The 20,140-nt window shown below is 38.7% G+C and overlaps 1 protein-coding gene across 7 annotated transcripts in view; it reads right to left on the bottom strand.

Annotated features, from left to right (window-relative positions):
- The window catches only part of MAP2K5 (mitogen-activated protein kinase kinase 5), a 277,702-nt gene that overhangs the window by 208,165 nt on the left and 49,397 nt on the right, over nucleotides 1–20,140 (bottom strand). For all 7 annotated transcript variants that reach the window (XM_019832175.3, XM_019832177.3, XM_019832174.3 and 4 more), the window contains exons 7-8: nucleotides 18,182–18,230; nucleotides 10,602–10,666 (exon numbers count right to left, since the gene is read on the bottom strand). In XM_019832175.3, the coding sequence (XP_019687734.1) occupies nucleotides 10,602–10,666; nucleotides 18,182–18,230 (114 nt within the window). The remainder of the gene's footprint in view (nucleotides 1–10,601; nucleotides 10,667–18,181; nucleotides 18,231–20,140) is intronic.

The following is a 20,140-nucleotide window of genomic DNA, read 5'->3' on the forward strand; positions in this document are numbered from 1 at the left end:
TGGTAAAAATCCATTCTGTAATTTAATCCCATATACACTTTTCTCTGCCACTCTAAAGTTTCACTGGCCATACATTTTGTTGCTGAGCTAACGTAAAAATATATTTTATTCATAGTTTTTAGGTAACCTTTCTAAAAATTTAATTATGGTTTAATCAGAGTTTTATGTTTATTGACTAAGTATATTGTTACATTTGCTGCTATAGTTAGCAGTCGTAATAGAATCAGAATGTTTGAGAATCTTATACAATATGTATTTTCTAAACACACTAAGCTTGTTAAAATGCTATATTGATTGTGCCCTAAAGCAAGTTCTAATTTTGTCTGAACATTTTTCACTTCATTATTTGAACTCACCAAACAAAAAACATGAACTCTACTTTTAGCAGTAATATTGAACATTCTTTTTCTTTCTTTCGTTTGTAATACTGACAAGGAAAAGTATGAAAATTTTAGGGTCAAGGGGATAACACTTAAAACGCAAATCAATGCTTTAAGAAATTTTAGGCTTAATTCCCACAACCTAACTATCTATTTCTAGTTCCCATCTAATTCCATCATCTGCTCCTCTGATTTAGTGGTAGCGCACAGATCAGAACCGAAACATATTTCACTCCAGTAAGGTGGCAATTTAACAGAAACAGAGACTCTTATATCTAAGTAACCAATGATAGAGCAACGAAAAAAAAAAAAACTGGCAGAAAGTTATACACACTAAATGCCTTTTGGACTTCCCAGTGAATTATTTTCAAAAAAGCAATTTAAGTAAATACCCTAGATGCTACGGTACACAAATATTTGCTTGTGCTATATGCCAACCAAGAGACTACATTTTTCTAACACACTGGAGACTATAAAATACCTAAAAAAAAAAAAAAAAGAAAGAAAGAAAGAAAGAAAAAAATTTAATGTGTTTTATAAATCAAGAAATGCACCACCTCCACTAGCATAACCATACAATTAATCTAGGGATTTGATTATTAAATTCTAAGTTTTTGATAAGGAAAGAGACCCAAAAGATAGAGTAACAAGACATATTGCAATAACTCTGCCAAGAAATGGTTGTTTTCATGTCTATTAAAAAGCCTCTATAACTAGAGATGGTACATCACTGACTTGCAGAATTATATATTTATATCTTATATCCAGAATTAATTTGGGTTAAAGAGGAGGAAACTCAAGAGAGGGAATGTCAAATAGAAAACTCCTAGCTTGAGTAGTGGTCCCAAGTACTAATCTAAGTGTCAGAACACCTGAATTCTGTACAATTTCTAAAAATTGTACATATTAAACGTGTATGACTCAATGCTTTGATACTGAGTTCTAATCTTGATTTGAACCTTGGGCATGCCTCTTAATTCTTCCAAGCTATATCTTTCTCACTGGTGAAAAGGGGGTAACCTTCTGAGAAAGGATTCGGCAAGGCCTGACAGATCCAGCATGATGAGGCCTCTGCCTGTCTCTCTGTTCTCCCCTGGGCTCACTCTGCTATAGCCACACTGGCCTGGACACAATATATTCATGCCTATCTTCAGGCTTTTGCCAGAGTGGCTCCTTCTACCTGGGAGGTTCTTCTCCCAGGTTTTCCCATGACTGGCTCCTTGCTGTCCTTTAGGTCTGAGCTCAAACATCACCTCTTCAGAGAAGCCTTGCTGAGCAACTATTTTACATTCTTTACAGCACTTGCAAGGTCTGATATCATCTTACTTCAGTATTCATTTCCTTGATTATTGTCTGTTCGCCCCACTAGTGTGAACTCCAGGAGCACAGGGGACCTGTCTTATTCACTACTGGACCACAAATACACAGAACACTCCTTGGCATAGAACGACAGTAAGGACAGTAGACCCCAGAACAAGATAGGGGTTGGGGGCACTGACCCCTGTGCCCCCTATGTAGTTGAAAATTGGCATGTAACTTTTGACTCCCTAAAAACTTAACTACTGATAGCCTACTGCTCACTGGAAGCCTCACAGATAACATAAAGTCGATTAACACATACTTTGTACGTCGCATGTTATATACCGTAAAAGAAATGTTATTAAGAAAATCATAAGAGAAAACACATTTACAGTTCTGTACTGTTTACTGAAAAAAATCCACATATAGGTGGATCCGTGCAAGTCAAACCTGTGTTGTTCAAGGGTCAACTGTATTTAGTCAATGAATAAATGAATAAACAATAAGATAAAATTTTAAAGAACAAAACCAAGCAAGACATGACATAAGATTTTTATAGTAGCTGAATGCTAATTAATTCTGCAACATCAGCCTCAGGAGTGACCTCTGTAGTCAACTCATGTCCAGGTCTAAGTGGGAATTCTTTTCTCAGTGGTTCTGAACACCAGCCATGCTGTTCTGCTTAAGGTAAGAGGGTTCACAGTCCCAGAGCCACCCAGCCACAGACCACACTGTGTGTTCCTCCTCAGACTGTGAAGAATCTGCCTCTGCAGGTTAATTCCTGAATCACTGCCCCAGTTCCTACGGTAGGTGAGGTGCAGTGCCTCTGGTAAGTGCCCACCCAGATTCACTGACACAGCTCTCCTCCAGGGAGGACCGTCCAGTGGGAAGAACGGTAGGAAGAGTGCATCACTCACTCTAACCGAAAGCAGGCTGGTCAGGAGACACTCCAGAGGAGCAATCTGAGGCTAGCCTTCAGAAACACACAGAACAAACCTGTTCTTCTGTCGACAGAAATGACTTTTTAAGAAGTCAGAGGTCATGGAGACCCTTAATCGTCAGATAAACGCTGGCCAATTCCTTCAACCACTTCTCAACTCAAATACCAGTTCTTCCATGAGGCCTTTACTGATTCTTCCCGAGGAAAGAGCCAAAACTCATCATCCCTTCCTCAGCCCCAACCCGGGGCCTGGGTATTACACATACAGACATGCGCCCTAGACTGGGAAGTCTGCACTTACTTCATCTATCTGGACAAGGTCAAATGAGAGCCAGGCCATCCCCAACAACCAGCAGGGTGCCATCCACACAACAGGGACTTACAATGAGACTGTTCAGCAAGTGTGTAAAGGAGGATTGGAGAGGCCCAATTCCTGGGCCCCCTTATTATTCTCCCCATGCTTCTCTGGGTGGTCTCTGGACTGTCCATATCTCTGTAAAAACTCAGTACCCAGAACTAGACACACGAGTCCCAAAGTGGCATGCTACAAGATGAAGTCAAACCCAGATGTTGTCCCCTCCTAATGCAGCCAGAGGATAGATTCCAAAGGAAAACTAGATCTCCCGCACCCTATAAAAACCCATGTGAGCTAATGTATATCTCTTCACAATCACTTCTGCTTGGGGACTTTAAATTTCTTTATAAAGTAAGCATTTTTAGTAAAATAAAATAGTAGAAAGAAGTCCTGCCACTTTAAAACAATTTTTTCCCTGAAAGGAGATGGTGTTGAAATACTTAGATTCAGCAAATTCTTACTTGAAATATTACCATAATGTATTGATTTTTACCAGACTCAATTGACTGAAAAGTTGTTTGTATAGCAATATTGGCCAAACCAATATACTAGAACAATTTTGTTACCCATAGTAATCAAGTGCATTTCTGAAGTATAATTATACTGTCATAAAAATAAAGCCAAGATACCCTCTTCCAAGCAATAAAACAACAGGGGCTATAAAACAGGAAGAAGAAAAGGCTAAATAGATGAGATTTTTTAAAATTAAATTTAGTGTCTTTTAAGAACACCTCTGCCTCCTTTTCCTTCCCTTAAGCCAAGGTTAGCAGAAATGATCAATACTTCAATCTCAATAAACTATTTCAATAATAGTTAATTCGGGTGGAAACAGAGTCTGAAAATCTCTGCTCAGCGACCTGTAACATCCTGTCATGTTGGTTAGATGCCAATAATCCATCATTGCCATAATGGATATGAGCACGTGTGAACATGGAGTGGGGGAAGCAAAGGTGGGAAAGGTGTAGAGAATCACAAGCTCACGTTCATTCTTTAGAGTCCAATCAATACAATATACATTATTGTATGAAACAAACCTATAACAGTGAATGCTGAGAGAGGGAGAGAGGGAAACATACATAATTAATTTTACTTGACAAACAGTCATTGATTTTCTGGAAATATTAATATCCTTGTTTGTCACATGATACTTTAACACAACCCAGCCATATACAAGTATTTAATTTTGTATTAAGATGATATCTTGTTTGCTTGTTTAAAATATGATCTTGGCTGCAAGGAAAAGGCTCTTCATTTGATTAGAAATTTAAAGTTAAAATAAATCAAACAATCACCCTAGCTCTTGGGTCAATATCAAAACCACTTAAAAATTACTCTTAATTTACAAGATGCACCTCAGGGAAAAAAATATAAAGGAGTGGGGTCACTGGTGCAGTCAGTAGAGAAGCTGGGGTCAGAACTACTGCTGATGTGGTTTGGCACGTTCAGGGTAGCCAGTGAAAGAGAAGTGAGAGCTTTCTGAGTACTATGTGGTTCCCAACATTTTCTTCAACGACTCCTTTTTATTATACTTTCCCCTCAGGAATCCCATATTTTGACAAGTTTAGTTTACTAAACAGCATTTAATTAGACAGCAATTCATGTGTTTTCTCATTTTATATAACTGACCACCAGAGCTTCTAATTTTCATTAAATACATCAGGTTACCGTAATGAGTTGATCTAATTCCAGCTCCAAAAACATAAACGTAATGTTTTACATGGCCTCTACAGCCACGTAAAGGGCAGAATACAACTTAATAGTTAGTTCATGTGATCTCAGTTACTATCTCCAAGGACCATCCTTACCCTACTGCCTAACAAATATCTCATAAATGGATAAGACAAAAGAGAGAAGGACGGACCAACACCTTTGAGAATTATTATCCCTTCCCTCTTCATGTTGTCTCTAGATATAGTCAAATCAATTCTTAAATAATGGTATATATCCAATCTTAAAATACCATGTAGGCAGTACATATGCTACCCATTATATCACTGAGAAAATCGTACCCAAAATTCAGGTTAGACCCTTAATGTAACTATAGGAAGCAAATGGAGGCGGACATTTCATTACTCTTTTCAAACACCTATATATGTGACCAAAAAGCTGATAATCTTTTTGGAAAGGAAAAAATAAAATAAAAGATGATTCTTAAGTGCTTGTTAGCTAACTGACTTATTAGCATGACTTAAGTCCTAAGAGTTAAATATTACTTTATTTCTGGACCCAAAGCTTAAGTGACTCCATCAAACAATGCCCTGGGGGAGCAAAGAACCCGAGTGACTGGCCTTCATTATCATAGAATGTTTCCAAAGTAAGTGGGCCTGTTAATTACTTTCATTGCAATGTGACATACTATACAAAAAAAGAGGGCAGTAACTAGTATGTTGGGTTAATTTATCATTCAAATATATGCCCTTAGTTTAGAAATTCCTATTCTTCTAGGTGAGTGTTGTAAAACAAGTATGCAGGCTTTAAAACTAGCTAGCTATGGGGAGAATCCAATTAAAGGGCCTTACTAAAACCTACTTGGGAAAAAACCCCACTTGCCTCATTCTCATTTCAGCCAACATGTATAAAGCATCTATCCTATCCCTAGGACTGTGCGCAGTACACTAGGAAATACAAGGAAACACAATGGACTCTGCTTGACCTTGAGAAACAACACTGCCTGGGGGAAAAACACAGAGCAAAGAGGAGAGAGACAGAATTCTGGCTTTGCCACTGAATGGCCACAGGCCTGGGGGTCCTAGCTTTTTCCCGTGGTCAAATGGGCTTATTAACATTTACCGGCTGTCCTAGAGCAGGCTGAAAACAAAAAACTATGATAAAAGAGAAAATACTTTGAAACTTCTAAAAAATCATTGTAATGTAAGGTATAATAAATCATATTCATGAGACAACTAGAGAATAGCAGGAAACTCAGAAGCATACCATGTATCATAATATAATGCAGAATTTCTCAAAATTAATTAAACGCAACTCTAACACAATTCAACATCTGAGAGATGTCTGTAGATGTTCCTCAAAATAAGAGCCCTGCAGTCAAGTAAGCATAGGAAGCACAGGGGTCAACAATTTTTCTATTATTTGGTACTACCATTGCCAGTTAGCTAACATTTACTCCGTCGTAGTGCTAAGTTCCTTTTCTATGGAACATCTCATTTAACCTCACAACAACCTTATTAGAGGTCATTACCCCCTTTGACACATGGGGAGAATGAGGCAGAAGACGTTATGTAACTCTCCGCCAGTCACACAGCTACTTAGGGGCAGATTCAGGGTACTTACCCACAACACATCCTGTTCTCTACTTTCTCAAAGTTTTTAAAATTCACTGTGAATCTCATAGAGGGGAAGAGGATATGTGTCTTTCTTGAATGGGGGGGGGGGGGTTGGAGCAACATGTAACATTTTGGGAAATGGAGCAATAATGAGAGTACATTCATTTTCTTTTCCTAAATTATTGTTCTTCCCAGGCATAAATAAAACTTTAGCCTAACATATTTCCTTTATAATCCATTTCACCCAAATTAGTAATCCAAGAAATACCAACTTAAAATTACCTAAGTCATTATCATAACACAGAGAATAACTCAGCAGAGGACTATGCACAGCACCCACAATACTACTTGGTTTAAACGTCTGGGCCCAGAATTTCACACTGTAGAACTGGGGGGAACATCCAAACTTAAAAGGCAAAAATGTGATCAACTATTAAACAATATATATTGCAGTTACACACGATATCCTATCCTTTGAAATTCACAACATCCCATCAGTGGAGCAAATAAGAAAGAAATATTAAACTTTTGCTTTGCATTTATTAGCTTTATTGTACTTTATAAGAAAAAAAATTAAATAGGCCCATTAGCCAGTTTTGTTACCAATGAGTGGATTTTCCAATATTTTCTTCATCTAGTTTATGTAGCATAGCCTGTAATATAATCATTTTGTTTGAAAAATCACAATTTTTATAGTCAACACCATTAAGGTAAACTTAGTGTAGGAGAAAGTCAATCATAACACATCAAACAGTTTTATGGAGACTTTAGTAAAGTGGATTCTCATTTCTTGACAATTATACCATTTCTTTGTGCCGAACTAAAAGCCAGGGATATAAGAACAATACAACAGAAGCCCAGGCAGAAATGAAGACCAATGATCAATAACAAGTGGTTAAGCAATTTGGTATCTTTACCTTCTCTCCTCTTAAGGATCACCTAAGCAATAAGATAAATGGGATGTCTTCTTTGTATAGAAATATAGTGTGTAAAATAAAGCACTAAAATCATCATGTTACTGCCACTCACTCTCCATAAACAACCACTGTCAAAAATATATTAAATCCAGGGGTTGCTCAGTTGGTTAAGCGTCCGACTTTGGCTCAAGTCATGATCTCGTGGTTCGTGGGTTTGAGCCCCGTGTTAGGCTCTGTGCTGACAACTTGGAGCCTGCTTTCGATTCTGTGTCTCCCCCTTTCTCTGCCTCTCTCCCACTCACGCTCTATCTCTCTCTCTCTCAAAAATAAAATAAAACAGGGGCGCCTGGGTGGCGCAGTCGGTTAAGCGTCCGACTTCAGCCAGGTCACGATCTCGCGGTCCGTGAGTTCGAGCCCCGCGTCGGGCTCTGGGCTGATGGCTCAGAGCCTGGAGCCTGTTTCCGATTCTGTGTCTCCCTCTCTCTCTGCCCCTCCCCCGTTCATGCTCTGTCTCTCTCTGTCTCAAAAATAAATAAACGTTGAAAAAAAATTAAAAAAAAAATAAATAAATAAAATAAAATAAAACATTAAAACAAAACAAAAAAACATCTTAAATCTGGGGCCCCTGGGTGGCTCAGTCAGTTAAATGTCGACTTCTGCTCAGGTCATGATCTCACAGCTCATGAGTTTGAGCCCCACCTCAGGCTCTCTGCTGTCAGCGCAGTGCCTGCTTCAGATCCTCTGTCTCCCCTCTCTTTCTGCTCCTCCCCAACTCTCTCTCTCAAAAATAAACATTTAAAAAAATATATTACAACACACACATATTAAGCACTAGCCACAGTAGACAAGTAAACTCACGGTAAGTTGCTAATATTAACATAGCATTCCAGCAGGTATAGAACTTGTGCTAAGGAGGTGTAAGATAATGTGTTGTTGGGGCGCCTGGGTGGCTCAGTCAGTTAAGTGTCCAACTTCAGCTCAGGTCATGATCTCATGATTCATGGGTTTGGGCCCCGCATCAAGCTCTGCGCGGTCAGCCCAGAGCCTGGAACCTGCTCTTGATTCTGTTTCCCTCTCTCTCTGCCCCTCCCCTACTCATGCTCTGTCTCTGTCTCAGTTTCTCTCTCTCTCAAAAATAAACATTAAAAAATTAAAAAAAAAAAAGATAATGTGTTCTTTTATCAGTTCTCCTAATAAAAGGAGATCTTGTGGCCATGCTTCTTGGCTACAAACATTAACAAAGCAAACAAGGAGTTACTGTGTAAGGGGTACAGGTTTCAGGTTTACAAGATGAAAACAGTTCTGGGATGGATGGTGTTGATGGTTGCACAACAGTATGAATGTACCTAATGCCACTGAACTACTGTAGACTTAAAAATGGTTAAGACACTAAATTTTATGCTTCTCACCATAATTAAAAAAATAATAAAACATTAACATGATTCTATATTGTCATTTTTCCTTGGTACATAGGCAGGTTATTTCCATTCCCCTGCCTCCCTCTCCCCTTTCTGTTGGTAACCTGTGTTGTAAAATAAAAGATTAAAATGTTAACATCTGGGATATTATTTCTAATAAAAATCATCTGCTGGAGTTTGGTGGTCTTACGTTTCCCCCCTTCTAGAATAAACCAGAACACTAAATTCACAATAGGGCTTCAATTTAAAACCACAACCATGCCTGAGCGTTCAACATGTGGTTAAACAGAGCAAATAAATAGGTTAGGAGTCTAAAGAAATGTTTTGGGATTCCATTTGAAGCCATTAAAAGGAACCCAAAGAGTTGAAGAGTTGCTAGAAATCTTTCCTGTTTCTTTCCTGTTTTATTTTATCTGGCTATCAGCATAAAAGCATTAATAAAAAGAAAGGTTGAGGCTTTGAAAAGTGCTCTCTACAGTGAACTTAAGAGAAGCAAATCAGGGCATGCAGGTTCCTCCTTCTGTCCTTTCTAAGGGTACCTGAACCCAAGAATGTTCAGAACAGGGTAAAAACTCCAGTCAGATTACGAACAAGATGAAGAGATGCTGTTTATGCAGCACTGGGGGCTACTTGGAAAGGGATGTCAGTACAATCCAGGGAAGGACAAGAGTGCCTCAAACTCTTCAGACACAGTAGGTAGCCATCAAACATTTGAAGGGCATGGCCTCAGGATCATGTTAGGGCTGCACTATTATTTAATTCTCTGAATTATTACAGTGGAAGCACTTATCTTTCAGACCAACTATCCACAGTACCCAGTCATCTGTAGGAAAAAAAGAATCCAAATACATGAACATAAGTTCTTAAAGGACTAGATTCAAGAGAATGGACTCCAATCCTGGCTCTACCTGTAGAGAGAATACTGAAGCCCTGAGTGAGTGAATAGGTCAGACGACTTTGAAGAAGCTTCTAACCCTGAGACACCTAATTCTACGCCAAGGCTGCATCTCTGTGTGGAGGATGTTCTGGGATTTTAAGATGTGACCCTTCATGGTCATAAGGCAATAGGGAAATTTTTATCTATAGTCACGTGGTTAGCAAACACTTAAAATTCCAAGAACATTAATAACCAATTATAAATTATTTCACAACTTTGAAAATATATATTAATATCAACATTAAAACATCTAAGGTAAAAACACAATCATAATGTGATACAGAGTTAGTGTATATATGGAAAACAGCTCTCTGGAGGAAAGCTTTATTACTCCCTCAGGGCTTTCATACAGAGTATGGATTTTTTAATTCCTAGTGGAATATTTTTCATACACCATTGCAGACTATTAAGTACTAGATATTACATTATGTAGTTTAAACTTTGCACTACTGCATGAGAAAGACTTCCCTGTCGAGAGAACTATTTTTTATGGTTAGCATTTTTTAATATGAAAATGAACACTCCTTTAGGGTAAGATCACTGCTAGTGGAATTTGGGAGAATTTTATAACTTAACATATTCATCAATGTGTAGAAATTCTCTCAGGGGACTAGGGAGAGAAGGAAATACAACAGGAAGAAGGCTTTTTAATAACTTACAGTGTCGACACAGGGCAAAGCAATGGTATTTATAAGGTTTGTCTTCCACTGGGCACAGCTGTAAAAAGGCAGGGGACTAGTACAGGGTGCTAGCAAGTTTAGAAAAAAATGGTGTTAAAGAGCAAAGGAAAAAAAATGCATTAAACTTCAGGCCAGTTAAAGGTACACCTGTTAATGGTGGACTATTAACGTTCACCCAGGAGAGATGCAGACTCAGAAATATTAAAAAGGCAATATAAATGCACTTTTGCAAGCAATTCCTCAGAAAATAGATGCCTTGCAGAATTTTGGAGTCAAAAGTAGAAATAAAATCTAAGTGCCAGTGGTCATTTAAAAATCTTTGCCACGGAGAGCTTGGATACTCACATTTGGCAAAAGTGGATAGAAAGTTTAAACAAAATCGACTACTCACTTGTAGACTGTGCCTCCGTTGCCATGACCAAGAGTGTCTCGATACCGTATGTCTTGTTCATTCATCTCCATGAGAAAGAAAGAAAAACAAAAAGGGTGTCATGCTGTGGATGGAAATGTCAAGGAAAAGCAACTCTGGGCCATAAACAACAAGCAGTCTGGGTCATTTCAAGTTCAGCTGCAAGAACGAGAAGATCAATACAACATTTGCTGTCCAATTTATAAAAGACGATACCAAGGGACAAAGTGATGGAAAGTTTAATGACAATTTGTTTGCCTGGGTCATTTCATTAAAGTTTGATAAAAGGTGTCAAAATGGAATGATATAACATAGCTCAAAAGGGTCAGGTCAGAGATACGGATAAGAACACAGTCTCTAGCACTACACATAACCAATGCCAAACAGCAGTGCACATAACCAAAATCAAACTTGGGAAGACAGCACACACACACAGACACATACCCAGTAATCTAATGCACAATCTGTAAATAAATCAGCCCCTGAAAACTCCTCAGGTGACCCCACAGTTAACATTAAACAAACTAACTGAATAATGTTAATGATTTTCCTGGAGTAGATACAGCTTTCCTTTGGAAACAATAAATTAGTATACAGCGGTAACTGGGTAGAAATCATATTATGCCGATGGAAAAGTGTCAAATCGGCGCACTTAAGAATGCATACATAGAGAAATACTGAAATCCATAAAGGGAAAACATATAATAATGTGATTCTTATAAACTCAAGTCATTTTCATCATTTAATATGCTAAATAGCATGCACATTTTCTCAGGTTCCATAAAACTACTACACCACAAAGACTACTCTCGTTTGTATCATGAATAGTAGTCAATTATTCTAGCGCCCACAAAATAATGTTTTGGAGTTGTAAAGAACTCCTTAAATTATTTATCAAATGACTTTGAGACTAGTCAGATTATATTTGATGCATTCAGTAATTTTCTACACAGTGGTCCAGTTGCTTAAAAATTAACTGCCAACTTTATTCACTAAATGGATTCAATAAAAGTGTTATTTTCCATATAGCGAAAGCTTGGGAAAAGCCATAGTAAGCCCTGAAAAAAAAAATCAATTTCCTGGGAATTGCACTGCCTTGCATGGGCAGATGGAGTTTTTAATTCAATATCACCTGGAAAAAAAAATAGTTTGCTTTCAGACCATTATAGTAAACCTTTAAATATTTTGCTCTAAACTTCCGCCAATTGAATAAAGCAAGGCTCCATTTATCAAGGGAAATATTTTTCTTCTATACATTTCTGAAGTTGAAGCTTCAGAGAGCTGTGATAATTAGCAGTATAGTGCAGGTAACAGAAACAGCTTCCTTTCCAAGCCGTTCTGCCAATCCCTAAAAGAATATTGACAGAGTAATGTGTAAAGGCCAATTCAACACCCAATTTAATTGTAGTACAACCTGATTGGTGCAATTTGCAATCAGCTAATTACTATATTTATGGTCAGAGACAAAATGATAGACAAGTCAGAAAAACTGGCAGCTATTTTCCTATTTGAGGGAAATTTTGCTCTTCATTACCTTTCTTGTATTACTAATACAGAAAAACAGAAACCATGTTTTAACCTGCATGAAAGATGGAACATGAAAAGAAGAGAAGAAAAGAAAACTTCCTTCTTCCAGACCAAAAGAGAAATTGTAAAACAGCATGAAGGAGAGAGGCACATAAAGGAATTTGAGATGTTCAGTAGCACAGCTAGGACCAGGTGGGCTTTGATCAATGGCGACGAAGGATATACATGGAAACTTCGGGACCTACTGGCAAGTACAAACAGGCTAATTCCTTCCAAAACACTTCTCAAGGTAGTCTAAACAGCACTCTTAACCACCTCATTTGTACCATTAACTTGCCTAACAAGCTGCACCCTCATCAAGGCTCAAAGTAAATTTCCAAGAGAGCAAATTTCATGGACTACATAGGATCCAGGCTCCGCAGGGGCCACAGTCTTAAGACTACATCCCCTCCACCACTCCGTCAGGACCTTCCAGATAAAAGGACCAGTAGTTTCCTCTCAGAAAAATATACAAGCCGAGACATATTGTCATTCCACATTCCAATGACACTCTGGGATGGACCTAGGACTTTGCAGGGGGCTGGATTTTGTGGCATTCTATTGAAGAGAAGGCAAATGGGTAGGTATGGCAAGTCTCTGAGCTGCTTGAATCATTATAGTCCTGACATCGTAGGGTTATTTTACCTCGCAAACTCAGGACCCTGAAAAGAGAAGTGGAGCAGCCGCCTGCCCCCCATACCCAGCATTCTGACCTGACCAGGAGTGGTAGGCATCCACCAGGGGTTAGGCTGAGAGACGCTGTGTACTGTGGGTGTGGGTGTGTGTGCACGTGTGTGTGCGTGTGCTAAGCAGCATGTGAGCAAATTCAAGGATAGAAATTTGGAATCCCTCAGACAATAAGATTGTAAGAGCCTCATAAAGATAAAAGTGGTTTTGAAGCAAAAGTTCTAAAACCATCTCACTTAAAAAGACAGTATCCATAAAAAGGTAAAGTGTTTCTACAATGTTTTAAAGTTTTATAGACCTTTGCCTGGCCTATGAGCTGACTGATAGGTTTTTATATTTAAAAAATATCAGATTCTTTTTCTTTTGGCTTATTTGGATTTTCTAACTTTTATATAGTATGCAAATATTATTCATGTAAAAAATGTTTTAAAAGAAAACTGTTAGAGACAAGCTCATTAACTGATTACAAACAACCTTTTGAGAATCTCAAATCTCTGATTAAAATGGATTACTTCAGGGCACTTGGGTGGCTCAGTCGGTTAAGCATCCAACTCTTGATTTGGGCTCAGGTCATGATCTTATGGTTTGTGAGTTCGAGCCCTGCATTGAGCCTGATTGGAATTTTCTCTCTCTCTCTCTCTCTGTCTCTCAAAATAAAATAAACTTAAAAAAAAAACAGGTTACTTTAATTGATCTTGACTATGAAAAACATCATGAACAGGATCAACTAACAGCTAATAACATTTTTGCCTTTTTTCCTTAGATAAGAATATTAATTGAACTTTTCAGACTGAAGCACAGGAACAGTGTTCATTTTGACACAAAGGTGGGATTTATATGCCTACAATGTACAATATTTAAATATTACAGTTGGGATCAAGTATCAAAAAAAATCACAGAATTTTGCAGCATTTCAAGCACATAGCCCAATTCACTTAGGTCATAAAACTAGTCAACAGCAACTAGTCAAGGCTAGAACTTGGTCTTTCAGTATTTTCTGCTCAATGCCATATGTCAGCAGCTGATGTCCTGGCTAAGTATGGAGGGACGTCCTCTCCCATCAGTGGTCACTGGTCCACAGGAAGGAAAACAATCAACAGAAGGGCACCCACAAGTTAAAAGCAATTTCATCAGCTATGGTATTTGTTTTTAAGAAAAGAAATGTTTTAAAGATCACATAGCTATATAGAAAAGAAGTGAAATAAAGTTTTTATTCAATAGAGATACTAAATTGTTTTAAAATATAACTTGGTTTTCTTGCTTTGACTAAAAAAAGCAAATAAAAGGCAGAATACTATATGTGAGACTAGAGGAAGAAAAAGCCATTGGAGTTAAAATTACATGTCAACTGAAAGAGGGCAAATGACCTGGGAACAATGACAGGCATCGGGTTCTGCTCCTGCTGAAGGAGAGTCAGGGGCTGGAATGAAACGTGAACCAGACAGGACAACCTGCAAGGCGGCAAGGTTGTTCCTGTGTGGGCAGAGGATGGTGTCATGAAGTATGCACTTTTGTGTCTGTGCAGATAGAGGAGAGGGTCATGCGGTGTGGACTTCCATACAGTCTCATTTATGTTTTGGTCTTGTCATAGGACCTAAGATGAACCATAAGAATCTAAAGAGTTTTATATAGTGGTGATTATACAGCTTTTAAAGCTTATTTTATAGTCAAATTCCTATTTTTCTTCCTTTTAAAAAAAATTTTTTTTAATGTTTATTTATTTTTGAGAGGGAGACAGAGCATGAGCGGGGGAGGAGCAGAGAGAGAGGGAGACACAGAATCCGAAACAGGCTCCAGGCTCCAAGCTGTCAGCACAAAGCCCAACACAGGGCTTGAACTCACGAACCACAAGATCATGACCTGAGCTGAAGTCAGTTGCTTAACCTACTGAGCCACCCGGGCACCCCTAAATATTTTTTTAATGTTTATTCATTTTTTAGAGAGAGAGACAGAGACAGAGCATGAGTGGGGGAGGGGCAGAGAGAGAGGGAGATACAGAATCTGAGGCAGGCTCCAGGCTCTGACCTGTCAGCACAGAGCCCAACACGGGACTCAAACCCACAAACCGTGAGATCATGACCTGAGCCGAAGTCAGACACTTAACTGACTGAGCCACCTAGTGCTCCCCTCCTTTTTATTTTCTAAACACAATAAGTATGCTTAAAGGCATCTCAAGTTCTCAAAATAGCCAAACATGCAGCAGGATCAGAATTAGTTCTAAGATCTGTGGCTTCTCAGTACAACTATACTTAATTTATCAGGAATAGGAAAATATTGTCACCTTCTCCTATAAAAGCTAAAACACGAAAAGAAGAGAAACAACTTTAGAGATGCAAAGGTCAAAGTTGTTCATCCTTGGAGTAACTATACACTTTTTTAATCCTTTAAATTGACCCACTGGGCCATTTCTAATCAGTTTCACATCAAGGGCCAATGTTAAAGAGATGATACCGCACTGAAAAGCAAGTGGGAAAAACACATCACGAAATCACAGCAATGATACTGATCTATAGCTCTCAATGAAACATGCCAAAAAAAATCTTACAATCTGGCTTTTTTTAAGCTGGCAAAAAAAGGAATCCTCGGTCATTAAATGATAAAAGAAAAACGATGTCTCCATTCCAAAGACTAAATGTTAAACTCTTAAAAAGTGCTTGATTTAATACAATATTAATGCAATTAATGGGGAAAATGAAATGGAATTCAATTATGGATCAGCAAAGAAAATATTCTTTGTTTATTGTCTGCCTGTGTTAAGAAGAATCAGCACCTATCGCTTATAAATCATTAAAATAAAAATGCTCAATTAATCCTTATTTTATATGTAAAGGTCTGACAGAAACTAGACCCATCACTAGACCTTTGCTTCACAAATCGAAGCAATAATGGTTTCAGAAAGCAGTCACACTGTATGAGCAGACAATTGGAGAGATTTAGTAAATCCCACTTTATAGAGCAGAGACTAATCGGAAAACACAAGCCAGTCAAATGTTTCTTATGAACTGTTGACACTATATCAATGCTGAATCAATTGGTGGCATTTACTCTGAGTGACAGAAAAGAAATAAATATTTATATCACATAACCTATATCAATGAACCCAGGCAGAAAGCTATTTCTAACCTGTCAATATTTGATTATCTTGAAGAATCATGTCCCTTTCTTTTAATGATTAATATGAATTCCTTATTAAACCTAAGTGGAGGCTAGTGGAAAGGCAAATCATTATTAATGCTTGAGAGCATAAACCACTAAAATAAAAAACTATGCTCAAGTGTTAAAGTATCGTTAAATGTGACTTACATCTTCCATATCAAGTGGTGTCAGTGCTCAGCCCAGAAATTTATTGATGCCACAACTGGGCACATTACTTCACTGCGATGCAATCTAGCTCAGTCTTTAGTTACCCTATAGTACCAAGGAACTGAGAAATTAGCACAAGGAGGAGGTATTATGAGGACTTCCAAACGTGGGTTTTTCTGTTTTGTTCGTTGTGACTGAAAGCAAATAAAGGCTGTTCCTTAAAAGAAAGAAAACGCCAAACTGTTTAACACGGGGTTAACACATTCCCAAGGGAAGGCAATAAACAATCTTTAAGTGTCAAAAATCATTCTTATGACAGCCTTCCACCACAGAGAACCTCATAACTGAAACCACTAAGATATTTATGGTACTAGGTTTGTTGTCAAAACATTAGGAACATTTCAGAATGCTTATTTTTTGCAGTGGAAATAAACTGTTTTTCATCTTTGAAAGAGGAATCTATGACAGGTTATTTTCCATTGCCTGAGTTGAACAAATGTAGTTAAAGCTTCTTAATTTATGTCAATTTTGAAGTATATTTTCCAGCTGAAGAACGCATGTGACTCACACTTAAGTTACAATTAGTAACTAGACTTGCAAGCGTGTTAAGAGACACGGAAAAATCCCAAGCTCGCTATTTCTGCTTTTAGCCAGGTTTTGTTTCATACTGGGTCCGAACACATCCAGGGCACTAGGGGGACACATTTGCAGATATCAATCCAAACAAACCTCTGGCTGCTTAAGTACTTTTAGGTACTAGATAAACACTATATAAAATTTTGAAACCATCATGATTATAGAGACAACACCAGATTCTCCTTGGCTGTACACAGAATATCTAAGGACTAGAATTCCCACACTCTGGATGACGACCAGATGTCAGAACCGGATCAACTTATTTTTTCTAACTGTATTCAAGGGACTGTGTGCTAAATAAGTAGGGCTTCCAGAAGCACTATCATACCGTCACTGTTTTAAGGCATGAGCATCCATCTATTAGGCCACAAAGTTACAGGTGATATTAAAGGACAAGCACAAGGACCCAGCTTTGTCTTCTTGACGTGCTCCACTACAAGTACTTGATTCATGAAATGCCAATGAGGCTTGGAGAGGTCAGCGTGTGAAGGCACTGAATAAGCATCTGAGATAATTAAGATTTCAGCCTTCGAAACATGGACGGGAAGTGAACAGCAGTTAAGAAAATCAATAAGAGTCTTTTATTTGCAGTGACACAGATGTCTCAGTCAATAGAGCCTAATAGGCAGGCTTGATCGCAATAGACAGGCGCCTGCCTCCAAGGCTATCAAAGGGCTTCTTCTATAACAAACATTAAAACGCATTTATGTTGCTATTGAAGAATCGAGGACCCTGTAGGTAGCTTAATTTGCCAGTGTATGTTTAAAAGCACTATACTATTTCAGATGTGTCCATTTACTGGAATCAAAATTAGTGAGAAATGCCTGGCCCGCAGGCCTGTTTGTCCCTCACTGGCTGGGTTAGGTCACGCAGCTTTAGATGGCCAGTCCACTAGGCCAACCAAACCAAGGACTTCTCAGGCCCAGGATTTTAAACGCCAAAGGTCTGCTGTTACGGTGTTCCCCAAAAAGCCAGCGTTCCTTTCAGGACAAAAGAAGGAGCCAAGGTAAGAAAGTAACAGTTTTTCCTCTTCTCCTCAAAGATAATGAAAGTGGCAGCCACCTCCGGACGCTGGGCCATTTCAACAACCCATGGGTTGACACACTTGTTCAGAACTGATTAACTTTTTTTAGACTGAGATGGCAGCAGGGTGGGTGCCTGGTACTTCAATCTGCTGGGAGTGAAACCCATTAGCACAGTTTGAAAAACGTGCTGCAAATTGCTCTGCCAATCAAATTAAGCCACTGTAATTCATTTATGACAAGAAGACATTCACAGGCTCTTTATCTGTTTATTAAGTATATGGGTACAAAAACTGGACAGTAATAAGTTACTGCTACGTGAAAATCTTAATATGTAATGACACCTACCTGGCCATTGGCTAATATTTTTTTCAGTTCAGCAGAAGACTTCTTTAAGCTGAAAAGGGAAGACATAATTTTTAATGGCAAGATCACTGACACCTCTGAACACTGTTCAGAATTCCAGACTACAATACGTCTTTGTTTTAGGTGAACACAGGGACTCCACACTTTGCATCCTTCTTCCTACATCAAACATTTACAAAAGTAACTGGCCATATGGCAAAGGTATTAATAAAAATCCTGAACCCCTAAAGCAAGACGGAAGCCTCCAATCCCAATGAAGCTAGAGTACCTTACAGATTACTTCAGTGACCTTTCCTGGCTATTTAGTCCTGCTGCCTTTGGGTAGCCTTTCAGTGGCTATTTTATGTGGGCTCTGGCATCTGCTAAATACAAAGAACTTAACGATGCACAAGAAAACAGAACTTCAAAAGATAAAATAGATAGCTTAAGTACGGATCTTTTACTACCATTAAGAGGTACAATTCAGCTTGCTGGGAAGCAAATGTGCAACAAACAAATTCTGGGGCTCACTGGTTGTGTTATCTGGCACAAGTCAGTTACTTATCCTCTCTGAACCTCAATTTCCTCTTTCTGTCAAATGGGGGAAATATCAACTTTATAGAGTAATCAAGAAAATTAAATATTACAAAAAGCCCACACACATTGTAGATATTAAGTAAATTTCAACTGCTTTCTCTTTGCCTTTCTGTTCTATAAGTGGGAGACTCTGCTTTCAGAGTTATTTAAGAAACATGAAGGGGCGCCTGGGTGGTGCAGTCGGTTGGGCGTCCGACTTCAGCCAGGTCACGATCTTGCGGTCCGTGAGTTCGAGCCCCGCGTCAGGCTCTGGGCTGATGGCTCAGAGCCTGGAGCCTGTTTCCGATTCTGTGTCTCCCTCTCTCTCTGCCCCTCCCCCGTTCATGCTCTGTCTCTCTCTGTCCCAAAAATAAATAAACGTTGGAAAAAAAAATTAAAAAAAAAAAAAAAAAGAAACATGAAAGTGTTCTTCTCTGGACACATATGACTTGTAAACACTTATAGGAATGAGTTTAGGGAAAGTGGCTAGGGAACACTCTGAAGTCCTTCTAGCTTTATTATGAGTTATGCCCACAGATCCCCACCCGGTAAGAGTGGTGTACAAAATAGCATCTCATCTCATCAATGTTCTAATTGGAAATGTAAAGCTTGTTAACTCTATTCTTTTTTTTTTTAATTTTTTTTAGCGTTTATTTTTGAGAGAGAGACAGACAGAGACAGAGACAGAGACAGAGCATGAGCGGGGGAGGGGCAGAGAGAGGAGACACAGAATCCAAAGCAGGCTCCAGGCTCCGAGCTGTCAGCACAGAGCCCAACGCAGGGCTCAAAAGAACCCACAAGCTGTGAGATCATGACTTGAGCCGAAGTCAGACGCCCAACTGATCGAGCCACCCAGGGGCCCCTTGTAACTCTATTCTTTATTCTAACCCTCTATCCATCTACCAAATTAACTCTCTTCCCTTGTGCTAGTTACCTGTATAGATGCCTTTCTTTCCACCACACACTCCCCAAGACTGGGAGATCCCTGAGAACATGGACCACATCTAGATCACCTCTTTTCCACTCCCTTCCCATCCTTGAACCCAGCCAGGGACGTGGCACGTGCTAAGAATTTGATAAATGGTGGCCTTGGTTCTGGTTGTGATTTATTATATGGCAGTCACAGACACACATACACACACATGCATTTGGTACCTTGAGTAAGTTATACTTGATAAAGATCTCAGGCTTCATGTCTGACCACACTTGCTATTTCAAGTTATGACTACTCTTCTTTCTAAATACTTCTTAAACTTCTGCTATGGTCAAATGCAGACTATGGAGCAACAGTCCCTACTTTCTCCAGATTTTACAAAACATGCCCTCAACCAAGGATTCTAAACTTTAATAATGTCCTCCCAAGTCTAAGAATTCATATACTGAAGT

The sequence above is a fragment of the Felis catus genome, chromosome B3 (genome assembly GCF_018350175.1).
Source record: "Felis catus isolate Fca126 chromosome B3, F.catus_Fca126_mat1.0, whole genome shotgun sequence".
Lineage (NCBI taxonomy): Eukaryota > Metazoa > Chordata > Mammalia > Carnivora > Felidae > Felis > Felis catus.